At 50.6% G+C, this 16,061-nt stretch overlaps 1 protein-coding gene across 7 annotated transcripts; it reads left to right on the forward strand.

Moving 5' to 3' along the window:
• Positions 1-338: 338 nt before the first annotated feature.
• Crtc2 (CREB regulated transcription coactivator 2) lies at positions 339-15,763 on the forward strand. 7 transcript variants are annotated; one of them, XM_051199295.1, is made up of 16 exons: positions 339-407; positions 1,075-1,290; positions 1,424-1,554; positions 8,828-8,929; positions 9,004-9,118; positions 10,169-10,232; positions 10,863-10,931; positions 11,094-11,197; positions 11,287-11,316; positions 11,467-11,531; positions 11,636-11,685; positions 11,785-12,029; positions 12,338-12,744; positions 14,123-14,386; positions 14,814-15,000; positions 15,119-15,763. In XM_051199295.1, exons 2-16 carry the CDS (start codon positions 1,104-1,106, stop codon positions 15,337-15,339), a joined length of 2,241 nt encoding a protein of 746 aa, XP_051055252.1. In that variant the 5' UTR covers positions 339-407; positions 1,075-1,103; the 3' UTR covers positions 15,340-15,763. The 7 variants fall into 7 exon arrangements, 6 of the variants coding, with proteins under 6 accessions (XP_051055252.1, XP_051055254.1, XP_051055255.1 ...); XR_007835436.1 differs by lacking the exons at positions 339-407; positions 15,119-15,763 and adding exons at positions 718-851; positions 14,585-14,651 and having other exon boundaries at positions 14,814-14,962; XM_051199294.1 differs by lacking the exon at positions 339-407 and adding an exon at positions 720-851.
• Positions 15,764-16,061: the final 298 nt, after the last annotated feature.

A 16,061-nucleotide genomic window follows, 5' to 3' on the forward strand; every position in this document is an offset into this window, starting at 1 on the left:
GACAGCTATCCTGAGAGATGTGGGGAGAGATACTTGAGAGTAAGGATAGAGAACAGTCCTTGCTCGCAGAGTTCCCACTTTTATCAAAGTCTTTGTGACTGGCGGGTTCCAGCGGCCAGCTGCTCCGTAGATGCGCGCCAGACCCACCGCCCTCGGGTCTTCCCGCTAGTCCCCTCCCGGCTTTGGCTCGGTCTCAGCTCGCCGCCTGCCTAGCCCTCTCCTGTTCCAGATTCTAATTGCTCTTAACGCACGTCACTCCAGGATAGGCTCCTCCCACCGAGTGCAGTCATTGGCAGCCCGGTGCACGCGGAGGCGGTGGGGGGGAGGGGGCAGGGGTGGGGAGGGGGCGGGAATTCCCGACGCGAGGCCGGAACTCAGCGTCTGCGATGGAGTGAGACCCTCGGGAGGTGAGTGCGGCCTCCCTGGGCCAGGGGTGTAAGTCGTCTTCTAAGGCCTCCCAGGCTAGGAGCTGGGGTCTCCCATTTTAGCATTTTTCATCTGCGTCCTGCGATGCAGACGACCTCTGACCTCGCCGTCGAGACTTCCAGACCCCGCCCTCAGTTTGGTCTTAGCTCGTCCCAAGCCCCTTTATTTTGGCTATCTGCCCTGTCTACCTGTTATTTCCGGGAGATAGTGGGCAATGAGAGTCACCAGCACCCAAGTTCGTCCAGTTTCAGATCCGTGAAGGCATCCTGGACATCTCTCTCCACAGCTCCAACCTCTCTTTTCTACCAACGCACAGTGGACTATGTGTGAGAAAGTGGTCTCTACCTTCCTTAGGGGACCCCAGCTCCAGTTCAAGGTCTCACCTGGAGTCTGTCCCTAGTTTTTTGCGGGCTCCAAGTGAAAGGGTAATGACATATTTATATTGGCCTTCTTGTGCCTCAGTTTCCTCCTTGATGGTCGGAGGAAATGCAATGCTCCTGGTGTTGGAATGGATGAGTCACCCCAGTTGGGAAAGGCCAGAAAGTGGCTGGGCTGAGGGAAGTACGTCTGCTGACCAGCCTTCCCTTCTCCTTGACCCCTTCTTTCCTGTGTGACCGTTCTCACCCATGCTAGTTGTTTTCTTTGTAGGTCTGAGAGTCATTGATCCCACAACCACCATGGTGCCCTGGGGGGAGCCAGAGCTCCTTGTGTGGCGCCCCGAGGCGATAGCTTCAGAGCCCTCAGTGCCAGTGGGGTTGGAGGTGAAGCTGGGGGCTCTGGTACTGCTGCTGCTGTTGACACTTGTCTGCAGCCTGGTGCCCGTCTGTGTGCTTCGGAGGCCAGGAGCTAGCCATGAAGCCTCCGGTGAGTCTGCTACTTTGCAGGTGGGAGGGGTAGCCACGGAGGAGGGAGGCAGTGGCCACTATTGTTGGAGTGGGACTTCGCAGGGGTTTGAGTTGGTTGGTTATAACTCCTTTTGCACTTCACTCTTGCTCAGCCTCAGGCCAGAAAACCCTAAGCCTGGTAAGCTGCTTCGCAGGAGGCGTCTTTTTGGCTACCTGTCTCCTGGACCTGCTGCCCGACTACCTAGCTGCCATAGATGAGGCGTTGGCGGCCCTTCATGTGACGGTGAGCACTGCCTCAGCACGTGACCCACAGAGTGCTGGACTAGCTAATAGAAAACACGGTTATATAGTTACAGAGATCACTCCATGACTGGAAGGCCTTAGTCTGTGAGCCTGTGAGTTATGGATTTCAGCAACAGGGTATACATTTCTGTGCATTCTTTCCTGGGTACTGGACCTGGTGTGACCCCTCTGTATTCTTTGAGATATTTGAGATAGTGTGAGGAACCTTATTAGGTGTGTGAACGACTCTGGATTTTGCAGTTGCCGTTACCAGGAAGTTAACAATGTTCTAAGAATCATGTTTCACCCATTCTCCCTTTTCTTTTTCTTTTTTCTTTTCTTTCTTTTTTTTTTGTTGGTTTTTTTTTTTTTTTTTTTTTTTTTTTTCGAGACAGGGTTTTTCTGTATTGCTTTGGAGCCTTCCTGGAACTCACTATACCAGGCTGGCCTTGAACTCACAGAGATCCACCTGCCTCTACCTCCGCCTCCTGAGTGCTGGTACTAAAGGTGTGCACCACCCGGCTCTCCCTCCCTTTTCATTTTCTCCTTTTCTTTCTTTGAGACAGGTTCTCACTGTGTAACCCTGGCAGGCCTGGTACTTGTTATGTAGACGTGCCTCAAATTTGCAGTGATCTTCCTGTCTCTGCCTCCCAAATGCTGAACTACAGGTTTGTGCCACGTTACCTAGAATTCTCTTTCTTCCCTTTATAACTTATTTTATTTTTTCAGGACAGGGTCTCTCTATTATGTAGTCCTTGCTATTCTGGAACTCAGAGATCATCTGCCTCTGCCTCCTAAGTGTTGGCATTAAAGGAATTACCTCCCTGGCTAGATTTTATTTTATTTGCATAAATTATGCATAGTAATTTATTATTACATTTTCATACATAAAATATCTTCACTATATTTACCCCATTCTTGTCCCCTTCCCACTGACCATCTTCCCAGCTACCAACTAGCCCCCTTCTATTTTCCTGTGTGTATGTGTGTGTGAGCTTGACCCCATGAGTGTAATTGGTGAGGGCCCTTTTCTTTCTCTGTAGTCCAGACTACTGAAGCTTTCGGTTCTCCTGTCGCAATGTCATGGATACAGGTGTGCACCAGCAATAGCTGTTTCGTCCTCCCGTGGAAGGCTGGAGACAGATCACTACAGATCTGGGGGAGTAGGCAGCAATTTCCAGGAGTCTGGTGTTCTCCAGGAAGTGGGATGTGGGGAATGATTGGGTCCAAGGCATAGAAAAACTCTATAAAGCTGGAAGCAGTAGTTTCAGCACAGTCAAGGCTGAGGCAGGATGATCATGAGGGTTTTGAGGCCAGCTTGGACTGTGTAGTATCTTTCAGGCCAGTTTGGGCTTCAGAGTGAGACCTGTCTCAACCCCCTGCCTATTTCCCAAACAAAAACATCCCCCAAAAACACAGTATAGGGAAACCTGAGACAGTTAGGTTCAGCAGTCATCCCAAGCTCTTCTCTTTTTTCCCTGTGACTGAGGAAGTAGTAATGGCTGCTAACCTCTGTGTATCTGTGACTGAGTGACCTGTGCCTCCATATGACTGTGCATGTCCCTGTGACATGTAGCTTTCTTTGTGTGTGAACATTTGGGAAGATGAGCCCAGATGTGATCCTTTGTGTGTGTACATGTAACACTGTGTGCATCTATGTTCATGACCCTGAACCAGGGGAAATTTTGCCCCTTAGGAAACACTAACAGGAGACAGTCTTGGTTCTCACAGCATAGTGGTGGTGGTGGTGGTGATACTATTGACATCTGGTGGGTAGAAGTCAGGGGAGCAGCTCACTTAGTTTGATGACAGTGATGACAGAATTGTTTATCCAAAAATGTTATTAGTGCCAAAGTTGAGATACTTAGATCTGCATTTAATGTGGTGTGATACCGTTTCTGTTCCATTATGTGCTCTGTGTCAGTGGCACAAAATGACTTGTTACTGTGTGACCAGTAGGGACACTGGGCCTGTGTGGGATTTCAAATGTGTATACTGGGGCTTTACCAGGCTTTGCATCTGATACCTTCCATTCTTGTCCTGTTTCCTGAACTCTGTTGCCACCTCTGTTCACAGCTTCAGTTCCCTTTGCAAGAGTTCATCCTGGCCATGGGTTTCTTCCTGGTCTTGGTGATGGAGCAGATCACATTGGCTTACAAGGAGCAGTCCAGTCCACCACATCCGGAAGAGACCAGGGCTCTGCTGGGAACAGTGAATGGTGGGCCTCAACACTGGCATGATGGACCAGGGATCCCCCAGGCCAGCGGGACTCCAGCAGCTCCCTCAGCCCTCCGTGCCTGTGTACTGGTCTTCTCCCTAGCCTTGCACTCAGTGTTTGAGGGCCTGGCTGTGGGGTTGCAGCGGGACAGGGCTCGGGCAATGGAGCTGTGCCTAGCTTTGCTGCTCCACAAGGGTATTCTGGCAGTCAGCCTGTCCCTGAGGCTGCTACAGAGCCACCTACGGGTACAGGTGGTGGCTGGCTGTGGGATCCTCTTCTCATGTATGACACCTCTGGGCATTGGGCTGGGTGCAGCTCTGTCAGAGTCAGCTGGGCCTCTACACCAGCTGGCCCAGTCTGTGCTGGAGGGCATGGCAGCTGGCACCTTCCTCTATATCACCTTCCTGGAAATCTTACCCCAGGAGCTGGCCACTTCTGAGCAGAGGATCCTCAAGGTCATTCTGCTCCTAGCAGGCTTTGCCCTGCTCACTGGCCTGCTCTTTATCCAAATTTAAGGTGCTTAAAGAGAAAGGGCAGGGGAGGTAAACTGTCAGGTGCCCCTGTCCTCCCCAGTCTGTGGGAAGTAGTGAGGACCAGTGAGTTCTCTGAGAGATAGGGACGGGGCATTTGGACTATGAATAATGAAAGGGAAGAGGGCAGGTAAGGGGCTAGCCACAGGCCCAAAGAACAAGAAATGGCCAACTTACTAGCGACACGATCTGTCTAAGAATCAGGTCAGGCACTACATCTAGAGACAAACTGACAGAAGAAATGGAGATGGGCATCCGGTGTCTTGGGGATAGGATGCAGAGGGTATAGGTCAAAGTCAGTATCCTGCTGGTTCTAGCCCGTTTCAGCACTCTGCCAAATGAAGTGGTTCCTCCTACTTTTTTGCCTCCTACTCGGAAGAGATATGGAATATCTCTCTTTTCTACCAAGGGACGAGTGCCAAATGGTCTCTTTGCCAGTTTTTATAATTTGTCTGGCCTTGAGTGTCCTGCTCACTCTCTCTCTCTTTTTTTTTTTCTTTTTGAGACATGGCTTCTCTGTGTATCCCTTGTCCTGGCACTTGCTCTGTAGACTAGGCTGACCTCCAACTCAGAGGTTTGCATGCCTCTGCCTCCTGAGTGCTGCAGTTATAAGGGTGCTGTGCCACTACACCCAGCTCACGCCTCTATTTTTAAAGTGCCAAAACCCATCTGCGCCCCCCCCTTTTTAGTTTTTTTTTTTTTTTTTTTTTTGAGGCAGGGTTTCTCTGTATAGCCCTGGCTGTCTTGGAACTAGCTCTGTAGACCAGGCTGGTTTCAAATTCAGAGGTCCGCTTGCCTCTGCTTCCTGAGCACTGGGATTAAAGGTGTGTGCTCACCTGCTCCCTGTATGAAAGAAAGCACAGTTGGGTGGCACTGGGCCCTGCCCAGCACCTCAGTGGAGGAGACCTATTTGCTCTAAATTTGAGCTCCACAATTTGGGTGGGGCAGAAATGTTTGCTGAACTGGTCTGAAGTAAAGGGAAAGTAGGTACAACTTTTGACACCAACCACTACAGAAGGTGGACATGGTGCCCCATACCTAAACAATAAACATTGACCTGCCAAAACTTTTTATATCTGGGGGCCAAATCTCGTCCCTACCCCGCCCCAGGATTATTTTGGGGGAGGGAGGGTTGTGCATAGGACCGTACTCTGTAGAATCTATTTTACTAACTGACCTGTTTTGGGACATGTTACCCAAATAAAAGATATTTCTATACCCCTCCCTGTACGGTATCTGATTCATTTGGTGGGTGGTGTGTGTGTTGTAGCCAACCTGAGAGGACCTGAATCCCAGACGCTCACACTTGCTTTAAGAACCTTGTTTTCACTCGCTCCACTTGTCTCTTTTCCTGAGGATGACCAAACTTTTTCTTTTGTCTCTTCCTTCTTCCCTTTCTGTCTCCACCCCTTCCCTTCCTCTATGTTTTCTCTGTCTTCCTTTGCGAATCCTTCGCCCCTTCCCGTTCGTAGGCTCGGAACTGTGGTAGAACTACCTTTCCCGGCTTGCGGTGCCGCCGGGAGTAGGTGAGGGGTGGTGCGCGTGCTGGCCTCCCGGGGTCGGAAGGACTGCTGGGAAGTAGAGTCCGCTTCCTCCCCTGGTTGCATGGTTGCGGGCGTGGAGGAAGCCCGTAAACAAACTACAAGTCCCGGCAAGCAGTGCATCGTGGGTCAGGACTAGGCTGGGGCCGAGCCGCCGGGCTCGCGGAGGCGGCGGCGGCTGCTGCTACGGCTGGAGGAGCTGAGCCGGGCCCGCGGAGGCCGTGGCTGGAACTGGGAAAGTGGCGGGGAGGGACGCGGGGGTAAGATGGCGACGTCGGGGGCGAACGGGCCGGGCTCCGCCACAGCCTCAGCGTCCAATCCACGCAAGTTTAGTGAGAAGATCGCGCTGCAGAAGCAGCGTCAGGCCGAGGAGACGGCGGCCTTCGAAGAGGTGATGATGGACATCGGGTCCACACGGGTAAGGGGCCGTGCCGGGGTGCCGGAGCACAGAGGAGCGGTCGCCAAGCGGATAGGCGGGGCGGGGGCGGGAGCCGCTGGGCAGGAGGCGGAACGCGGCTGGGGCAGTGGGCGCTGCCGTCTGGGTGGCGCGGAGTGAGGGCCGAGGGTCAGCTAAACGAATTTTGCCGGGAAATCAGAAACATCGGGGAGATTGGGGGAGTTGGAAAGACGTGAGGCAGGACTGGCGGAAGAGGGAAAATGGGCTGCCGAAGTCCAGCGCCCGAGGAACGGTCCTTGTGCATCTCTGGCCGAGTCCTTTCACGGACTCCACTGAAGCATCCTCAATTATGGATTATGGGTTGGGAGCATAGTCTACTTGTTCCTAATCTGGCCCCCCTTTTGAGCTTGTGATTGCCAGACTAGTGCCTGTGCTCTGTTGGGACACTGACGGTGTCTGGGTTCCCAAGGGAAAGGGCCCCTCGAGTGGTTTGATCTAGCTGTGCTGGGTATATTGGGACAGGAAGTCCCCTCCTGTGTCCCGTCCCTTTGCTTCCTTTTTCAAATATTTCGTGTGGTTTCCTGACTTGAGTCAAGGTGAGGACCATTGCTCACAGAATGGTGCTTGGTGTTTGGCCCTGGTCGCCTGGGAGGAAAGGTAGAGATTTGAATCCCCAAATTGGGTAAAGGATTGCCTTATTCTTTCATTGGTGATGTGCTCAATTTTCTAGGGAGATGGTGCTACCTGTGAGTCAGTTTGTGGAGTGCCTTTTAGAATCCTCTGTGTGTGGAAAATAGTCATTCCTAGGAAGTTCCACAAAGAATTTTCAGAGTTCTGCCAAGTTGTTTTGGGAACAGACCCCCCCTCTCCACCCTTGGTGTCTTGCTTCCCAGGGCTAGATTGAGGGGTGGGGTGGGCTGGCAGGAGTTTGCAGGTAAACAGCCCTAAGTTAGGGACACGGTTATTTTTAAAATTGAAGTGATCTCTCATGGAAAGGAGCTGGAAGCGCAAGGGGAAACGGTGGAACATAAATACCACGTTACAAGCGCCCCCCCCCCCCCCGTGGTTCTGTGTATGGCTGTGACCGCTTGCATTTTGTGTGGATCACCCTTGCCTCTTTTGAGGTGTGTGTGTGTGTCTGTCTCCTCTGATTTTCTAGGGACTACATGCTCTACTTTGTGGAAGCTCAAGAAAGATAAGTGGGGAGGCAAATCTGATATGTATGTGTGTCTGCACACCCTTGTATAACCTGCTCTTAACCATCATGAGGACTGTGAGCCCTTGACTTCCCCCTGTAACATCTTTAGATCATAGTGGGGGTCAGAGACAAGATGGGAGGGAGACTTATTTCCAGTGGAGAGCTTGAGGCTCTGTCCTCTGGACCATGTTTCTATCAGAGCTTGTGTGTGCAAGCCAGAGCTGTGAGGAAGGAAGAGCTAGGGCTTCTATTTTGTTATGCTTTGGTTATCAAAAGGCATTTCTACCTTCTTTTCTTTTGTTGATTGACATCTCTGATACACAGCAGAGCATTCATAGCCAGAGCCTGGAGATCCAAGGATCTTGAGCTTGGAGTGCAATGCTTAATTTGTTTCCTGGGTAGCTGAGAGGGCATGCCAGAGGCAGATAAAGCCATGAGGAATAGACCACCAGAAGGTTTGAAGTTTCCATCCATTAAGTCCAGAGCTCAGCATCACCCGCTGAAATCACTGAGCTGGTCTGGAACAGAAAGCCAATTCTGATTAGTTCTGTGCTACAGAGTGACTCTCTGAGCTCTCAGAATTTTCCCTTCCTTGGTTGCTTTCCTCATTTCCATGCCCTTATCCTGGCTCTACTTATTTGGCTACAGTCAGTTGTGAGCCTTGGAAGTAGCTACTTATCTCTCACACAGAGGGACATGAGATATACAGAGAGACTAAAACTATGACCAACTGAGGGTTATTTTGTCTCACTTCCTTAGCAGACATCTCAACAAACTGGCAGGAGGACTAGGCTACTAGTGCCCTTTCCCTCCTCTGCCATCTTAGCATTCAGTAGAATACTTGATTTGGGGACCTCTCTTTTAGAAGAAGAGTCATCACTTTTCAGGTTGTATAGTTTGGGATGTGCAGACTTGTGTGGCCTTGTTCTAAAGCTGGAAAAGCAGCGGGTCCCAGAAGCTTCTGCTCTTCAGAGTGTGAAGAAACTGGCAATAATGAATCTTTGGGATCGACTTCTGGTCTTCCCCTCACCTTCCAATTAGTCTTGGAGACATCTGGAAATGAAGACAGAGGTGCCTAATGGGCCACCATCCTACAACTTGTCTCAGTAGGGATACCAACAGACAGACAGAGAAGCAGGCCTTGCACAGTGTCAGGCCCTGTTTAGCAGGGTTCTGTCAGGCAGTAGGGAGCTCACTGATAAGAAATTAGCATAAGGGCTGGGGTGGGTCATCTGTACCAGGTCTTCCTAATGTTTCTCTATCACTGTCTTTGTACTGGCTGATACCTTGAAAGCAGTAGTATGTTCTGGTGACAGAAATGTCAAAGATGGCCAAAAGGAACAGTGCTCAGGACCTTCCCTGACATACCCGTTTGTCTCTTTTATCTCAGTTACAGGCCCAAAAACTGCGACTGGCTTATACAAGGAGCTCCCATTATGGTGGTTCTCTGCCCAATGTTAACCAGATTGGCTGTGGCCTGGCTGAGTTCCAGGTGAGTGGACACCAGCCAAGGAGTGTAGGCTCTTGGGCTACTCCCCCTGCTGATTCACCTGTCCGTTTTGGCAGAGCCCCCTCCATTCACCTTTGGATTCATCTCGGAGCACTAGGCACCATGGGTTGGTGGAACGGGTACAGCGAGACCCCCGCAGAATGGTGTCCCCACTTCGCCGATACCCCCGCCACATATCCTTCACCAATGATTTAAGGGCAAAGGAATGATAGGAAGGGGCTCTTTAGAGACTCATAGTGGGAAGGAGCTTTCAACTTTATATGCTTGTTCAGTTCTTTTACCTGGTCTTCTTGAAAAGTGACCACGACTTGTGTGTCAGCACAAGCTCTTGTGACATACAGTTTGTGTTCTTGTGGCTATGCCCTTTTTAGTGCTGGTCCTGGCTAGCCTTACTTATGCTCACTTTATTCTGTTCTCTGTTACCTGGAAATGAGATTTGTCCTCTTTTCTTATTCTGCTGTGAACTTCATTCCTAGAGACTGATATCTACTAACCCCACCTAGGCATTTGCTTAGATTGTTCCAGCTCTGCTAAGCTTGGCCTGTTTTTCTGTTTTGTTTTTTTGCTTTCTGAGGGGGTCTCTATGTAGTCCTGGTTGTCCTGGAGTTTGCTGTGTAGACCAGGCTGACCTGTATAGACCAGATGGATATCTGCCTGATTCTGCTTCCTGAGTGCTGAGATTAAAGGCCAGCGCCAGCACCAGTCCTGCTGTGTGTGTGTGTGTGTGTGTGTTTGTGTAATGGGGGGGCGGTCATTCTGTAGTCTGGGATACTTGATAGGTAAATCAGGGAGGGTTCAAATTTTTGGAAATCTCTTTGCACTGCTTCCTAAGTATTGGGATTACAATTGTAGACCACCATACCTATTTTTGTTCCATTTTGTTGTTTTGCTTGCTTGTTTTGTGTTGCTAGGGCCTAAAATGTTAGGTGGCCTTCTTCTGACATACAACCCCTGGCTTTTCTTCTGCTCTTCCTTGAGTGAGTGAGTGAGTGTGTGTGTGTGTGTGTGTGTGTGTGTGTGTGTGTGTGTGTGTGTTTGAGACAGCATCTCACTATGCATCACTGACTGGCCTAGAGCTGAAAAACCTCATCCTTTAGTCTGCCAACTATTGGGATTACAGACATGAGCCACCAATACCCAGCTTACGTGTATGATTATTTGCTGCCTCCCTTATTCTTTCATCTGTTCTCTCTCTACTTTTTTCCTTAACCATAGCTATTTACATTGACAGTTCTCCCTATAGCCCTGCCTACCTATCTCCTCCCCCAGAGTCTGGCTGGCGAAGGTGAGTCCATGCAGGTGGAATTTCTCACCCATCTGGTATTCTAGAGGGGCTGAGGTAGTCCAGGGCTAGGTGCTGGGCTGAGTTCTCAACAGTACCTCCTCTACTAAGGGCTAAGCTGAGAGGGTGGGGCACCTGGGTAGGTGGTCAGAGTCCAGTCTTGGCCATGTTGACACGAGTGGCCAAGCCTCCTAGTCCATCTAGCAGAACCAATGGAACTATAGCCAAGCTGGGGTGTGTGTAAGTGAGGGGGAGGGGAGGATGGCAGGGTGGCAGGTGAAAATGGCTCCTTTCTCGTAGTAGTGGGTGCCAGGTGTAGTGCTGTAACTGTTGGATCTTTGAACCCCTCCTCTCTCTGTCTCAGCTCCAATACTTGTACCCAGGAAACTTGCTAGGCTTCAGCATTTCTACTCAGCTTATCTTGGTAGAGGCCTTTCTGTTTCCAGATCTTTTAGATTGAGGAGGGGCGGGGGTTTATGGATCACAGGCATTGGAAGAACCAGAAAGAAAGAGGCACGCTACTGTATTAAGGCCTTTTCATGGTAACCCTTGCTGTCACACATTTGCCCACCCCTATGTCTTTCTCGTCCTTTGCCAGCCACATTCTTCCTCCTCATAACTTTTCTGTCCTAGGATGATGCCCTGGGGCAACCTCCCAGCTGAGAAGGGGCAGTTGTTCCGACTGCCATCTGCACTTAACAGGTGATGGTCCTTGACTTCTTTTGTCTACATCTCTTTCCTGTACTTCCTGGGGGCCTACTCTACTTCCCCTTCTTTGCTAGCCCAGCTTGAGTAACCCTCTGATGGGCTGTGTTTTGGTACCTAGAAGACTATTACTCCTACTCATCTCTGCTCCTCCAACAGGACGAGTTCTGACTCTGCTCTTCACACAAGTGTGATGAACCCCAACCCCCAAGACACTTATTCAGGCCCCACACCTCCCAGTGTCCTGCCCAGTCGCCGAGGAGGTAGGTGGCCCCAGGGAGTAGCTGTAGAGCTTTTTACTAAAGCAAGCAAACAAGTAGGCACAGCAACCAACTCCATTGCATCCATGCAGGTTTTCTGGATGGTGAGATGGATGCTAAAGGTATGTGCTCTTTACCAGTTGTGGGTAATGAATGCCAGATTTTGGGGACTTTGTGTGGGGTCAAGGAATAGGATTCCCTCTTGCCTTGTCTTGTCTTGTCTTACTGGCTCCTCCTCTAGCCTTCCCATCACCAGTCTTTTCTCTTTCAAGTTCCTGCTATTGAGGAGAACTTGATAGATGACAAGCATTTGTTGAAACCTTGGGATGCTAGGAAGGTAGGTAACGGCCATTGGCTGTCTTCCACTATCCCTGAGACAGCCCTTCAAGGGTCCCCACTGAGATCTGTTCTCATTTCTAACCTTCTTCCTTCTCTCCTCAGCTGTCCTCATCTTCCTCTCGACCTCGATCCTGTGAAGTCCCTGGAATCAAGTAAATACCACTTTAGAGCCCCAGTGAAATTGAGGGAGGGAAGGACAGAGATGTGGAAGACTGATTTTGTTCTTCTCTGACCACTTTTGTTCTCTGTAGCATCTTTCCATCTCCTGACCAGCCTGCCAATGTGCCTGTCCTCCCACCGGCCATGAACACGGGGGGCTCCCTACCTGACCTCACCAACCTGCACTTCCCCCCTCCATTGCCCACTCCCTTGGACCCTGAGGAGACAGTCTACCCCAGCCTGAGTGGGGGCAACAGTACCTCCAATTTGACCCATACTATGACCCATTTGGGCATCAGTGGAGGTCTGGGTTTGGGACCCAGCTATGATGTACCAGGTGAGTGTCCTGGCCAGAGGTTGAAGGGGAAGGAGGCTTGATCTGGGATCCCTTGACTGCCCACCAACCCCCATAGTGCATATCCCCTCATTGTAATCCTCACCTAGCAAGAATGGGTAGGTCTGGCTTTTCCTAGGAAAAAGATGGAAAAATCACCCCCAAATGGGTAGTGCCAATCTCACTGTCAGGGACAGAGTAGGGAGGACCTTGTGTCGCCATAGTCTGGTCACTGCCACCCATTGTGGGTGGAAAGGGCCCAGTTCCCATCAGTAATGTTGGCATCTCTGGTTTTTTGTCTGTGTCTGCAGGACTTCACTCACCTCTTAGCCATCCATCCCTGCAGTCCTCCCTAAGTAATCCCAACCTCCAGGCTTCCCTAAGCAGTCCTCAACCCCAGCTCCAGGGTTCCCATAGTCACCCATCACTGCCTGCCTCCTCCTTGGCCCATCATGCACTGCCCACCACCTCCCTGGGCCACCCGTCACTTAGTGCCCCAGCCCTTTCCTCCTCCTCTTCCTCTTCATCTACTTCATCTCCTGTCCTGAGCGGCCCCCCTTACCCAGCTTCTACTCCTGGGGCCTCTCCCCGTCACCGCCGTGTGCCCCTCAGCCCCCTGAGCTTGCCTGCGGGCCCAGCCGACGCCAGAAGGTCCCAACAGCAGCTGCCCAAACAGTTTTCGCCAACAATGTCACCCACCTTGTCTTCCATCACTCAGGTATGCGTGGCCACCTTCCCTCCATTTGTTTCCCTTCTTCTCCTTCCTGTGCCGTGCCCCTTGTCTCATCCGCCCCTGCCATTCCTCTGTCCTATCCTAACCCATCTTTTATCTATCTTGTCCCTCTTTGCTTAAGAGTACCAACTCTGGTATTCAGCCTTTTGATTTCGCATCACAGTTCTGCCTCTTGAAACTTGTCTCCAGTCACAAGTTATTGAACTTCTCCTCTGAGCCTCAGCAGTCTCATTGAAAAAACAAAGATGCTATTGTGAGCACCAGATACAATAGCATACACGAACTATTTAGTATCACACGTAGCACAGATGCCAGTATAGCTTTCCCGTCTGTCTTCCTCCTTTCTTTGTTCTAATCCTCCCTTTGCTAGCTCACCTTTTCCCCCATCACTTCTGTCCTATCCGTCCTTCTACCATTTCCCCTTCTTCTTTACTAAAATTCGAGTCCAAGAATCTCAGCAGCAAGCCCAGTCCTTTTCACACTGTTCAGATGAAAGAACTGGTGCCTGGAGTGAAAATTAGATTTACAAAGCCAGTGAGGAAGAGGTGCTTGAGATAGTGTCTCTTGTAGCTCATCTGGCCTTGAACTCACTAATAGTTGAGGCTGGCCTGGAACATCTGATCCTTCACGCTCTGCCTCCTAAGGACTTCGATTACAGGCATGACCTACCATGCCCAGTTTGTTTTCTTTTTCCTTTTCGGGCTTGCCTCCATGCTAAGGGAGGCCTTTCTTCCCTTTCCATCTTAAAAAAAAAAAAAAGAAAAAAGCTTCCCCACTTTCCTTCATCCTGTTCCTTTCCCCCTCTGTCCTGCTCCATTACTGTTTCCTGGATGTATGTTCTGTGTTCCATCTTTACCCTTCCTATAGGGAAGACTATCCGTACCAGTGAGGGCAGTTTGCCCTCTGCATCGCTTTTGCTTCCTTCCTCTCGTTCCCTGGCCTCTTCCAGGCTTCAGAAGAGCAGTGTTCATAAATTAACAGTCAGTCCCTTGTGAGGTGTCACAGTACTCAGTTATTGATACTCAAGTACCGGGGTTTAACAACCATCGCTCGTGGAGTGAATTTGTTGTTAGCCTCATTTAGCACCTACATTTTGATAGGCATTCTGTGTAATTTCCACCAACTCCCAGAGTGCCCATGGGAGCATAGGGTGTTGTTTTTTGGGGGAAGATTTGGGAGACAACTCCCACTGCTAGCCTGTCAGATCCAGTCTCACAGCTCCTGAGTGCTGAGTTTACAGATGTTACACCACTATACCTGGCTTGGAGCATTGTCAAGTGTAGCTTAAAGGGGAGAACTCTGGCTAAGAATTCTTTTGAAGGGGTCACAGTAAAGAATAAATTTCCCCCTTTTTTCTTTTCAGGGCGTCCCCTTGGATACCAGTAAACTGCCTACTGACCAGCGATTGCCCCCATACCCATATAGCCCTCCAAGTTTGGTTATACCCACCCATCCATCCACCCCAAAATCTCTACAGCAGTTGCCCTCTCAGGCCTGCTTAGTGCAACCCTCAGGTGGACAACCCCCAGGCAGGCCGCCACATTATGGGGCACTGTACCCACCTGGGTCCAGTGGGCATGGGCAGCAGCCTTACCACCGGCCAATAAATGACTTCAGCCTGGGGAACGTGAGTATACAGACTCATAGCTCTGAAGTGGGAGGGGCCGAGGGTGAGCCAGGTACTTGGACACCAGGGTGTCCGGTACACTGAATTGGGAGATGGGGGTGGGGACCTCCTTTTCCCCCAGGTAACATAGCACTGCCAGCTTGGGGCTCCTGTCTTCCTGTGTTTGACCCCTACTCCTGCCCCTCTGTTTCCGCTCAGCTTGCTCTTTGATGACTCCTGCCTTGACCCGTTCTCTTCCTGGCATGCACATGCTCTGGCCCAGCAGGTACGGTGCCCACGTTTAATTCGGGCCCCGTGCTCGCTTCTGTTGCTCTGCTTGCTGTCACCTCCCTCTGTCTTTGCTTCTCTTCCTGGGGTGGGCGGGGCTTGCTAGGCAGGACACCTGTTCTGAAGCCCAGTTCCTTAAAGTCTGTCTGTGTGTCCCTAGCTGGAGCAGTTCAACGTGGACAGCTCATCAGCCAGCCTGGTGCTGGATCCCCCGGCCTTTCCCGAAGGGCCTGGATATTTAGGGAGTGAGGGACCAGTTAGTGGCCCCCAGGATCCTCATGTCCTCAACCACCAGAACTTGACCCACTGTTCCCGCCAAGGCTCAGGACCCAATATCATACTCACAGGTGAGGTGGATGATGGTGGAGATTGGAAGGAAGCATGACAGCTTCACTGAGGTAGTAGGAGATTGAGGAATTCGGAGGTGTGTGGCATCTAATCCTTACCTATCTCTTCTAAACACAGGAGACTCCTCCCCAGGTTTCTCTAAGGAGATTGCAGCAGCCTTGGCTGGAGTACCGGGCTTTGAGGTGTCAGCATCTGGGTTGGAGCTGGGGCTGGGGCTGGAAGATGAGCTGCGCATGGAACCGCTGGGCCTGGAAGGACTAACCATGCTGAGTGACCCCTGTGCCCTGCTGCCTGACCCTGCTGTGGAGGATTCATTCCGTAGTGACCGGCTACAGTGAGGGGACTTGACTGCCACCCTTCTTCACGTCCTGTACTCATCACTGTTCTTTTCGTCCCTTCCCCCTGGCTAGGAGAGACTATTCTCTGCCCCCAGATCCTTTTTCTAATATGAATGAAGGGTCCTAAAAATGAGGAAAGGGAAGGGGCTTGGCCAGGTGGCCCCTGAACACTGTACATCTGGTGGGCAGGAGGAGCTCAAGGGAGGGCCTAAAGCACTTGTAACTTTGAAAATGGTCTGTCTGGAGGTCAGAGCCTGTTGGGAAGCAAGGTGTAGAGGGGAATCTTGGAGGTAGGGCTTGTCCAGATAAGGGTGGGCATTACCAACCCCTCCCTATCTCTCTTCCCCTTGCAATGGAGGAGAGAACCAGAGTGGATATTATTTTTTATTAAATATATTATATGTTAATAAAAAATCCTAACAAACCTTTTGTGTGGTTGGCTGTTTGATAGATGACTGGGGACCTAAGGGGATTTGATGCTATAGGTGCTTTTTTTTTTTTTTTAATTTATTTACTTTTATGTGCATTGGTGTTTTGCCATGAGTGTTTGGTACCCTGGAACCCCAAACAGGAACAAGAATTATAGACAGTTGTGAGCTGCTATGTGGGTGCTGGGTATTGAACCCCAGTCTTCTGAAAGAGCAGTCAATGCTCTTAACCACTGAGCCATCTCTCCAGCAGGTGGGGGGTTCTTATTTTCTTCTTATTTATTTATTCATTTA

This window comes from Phodopus roborovskii, unplaced genomic scaffold, assembly GCF_943737965.1.
Source record: "Phodopus roborovskii unplaced genomic scaffold, PHOROB, whole genome shotgun sequence".
Classification (NCBI taxonomy): Eukaryota; Metazoa; Chordata; class Mammalia; order Rodentia; family Cricetidae; genus Phodopus; species Phodopus roborovskii.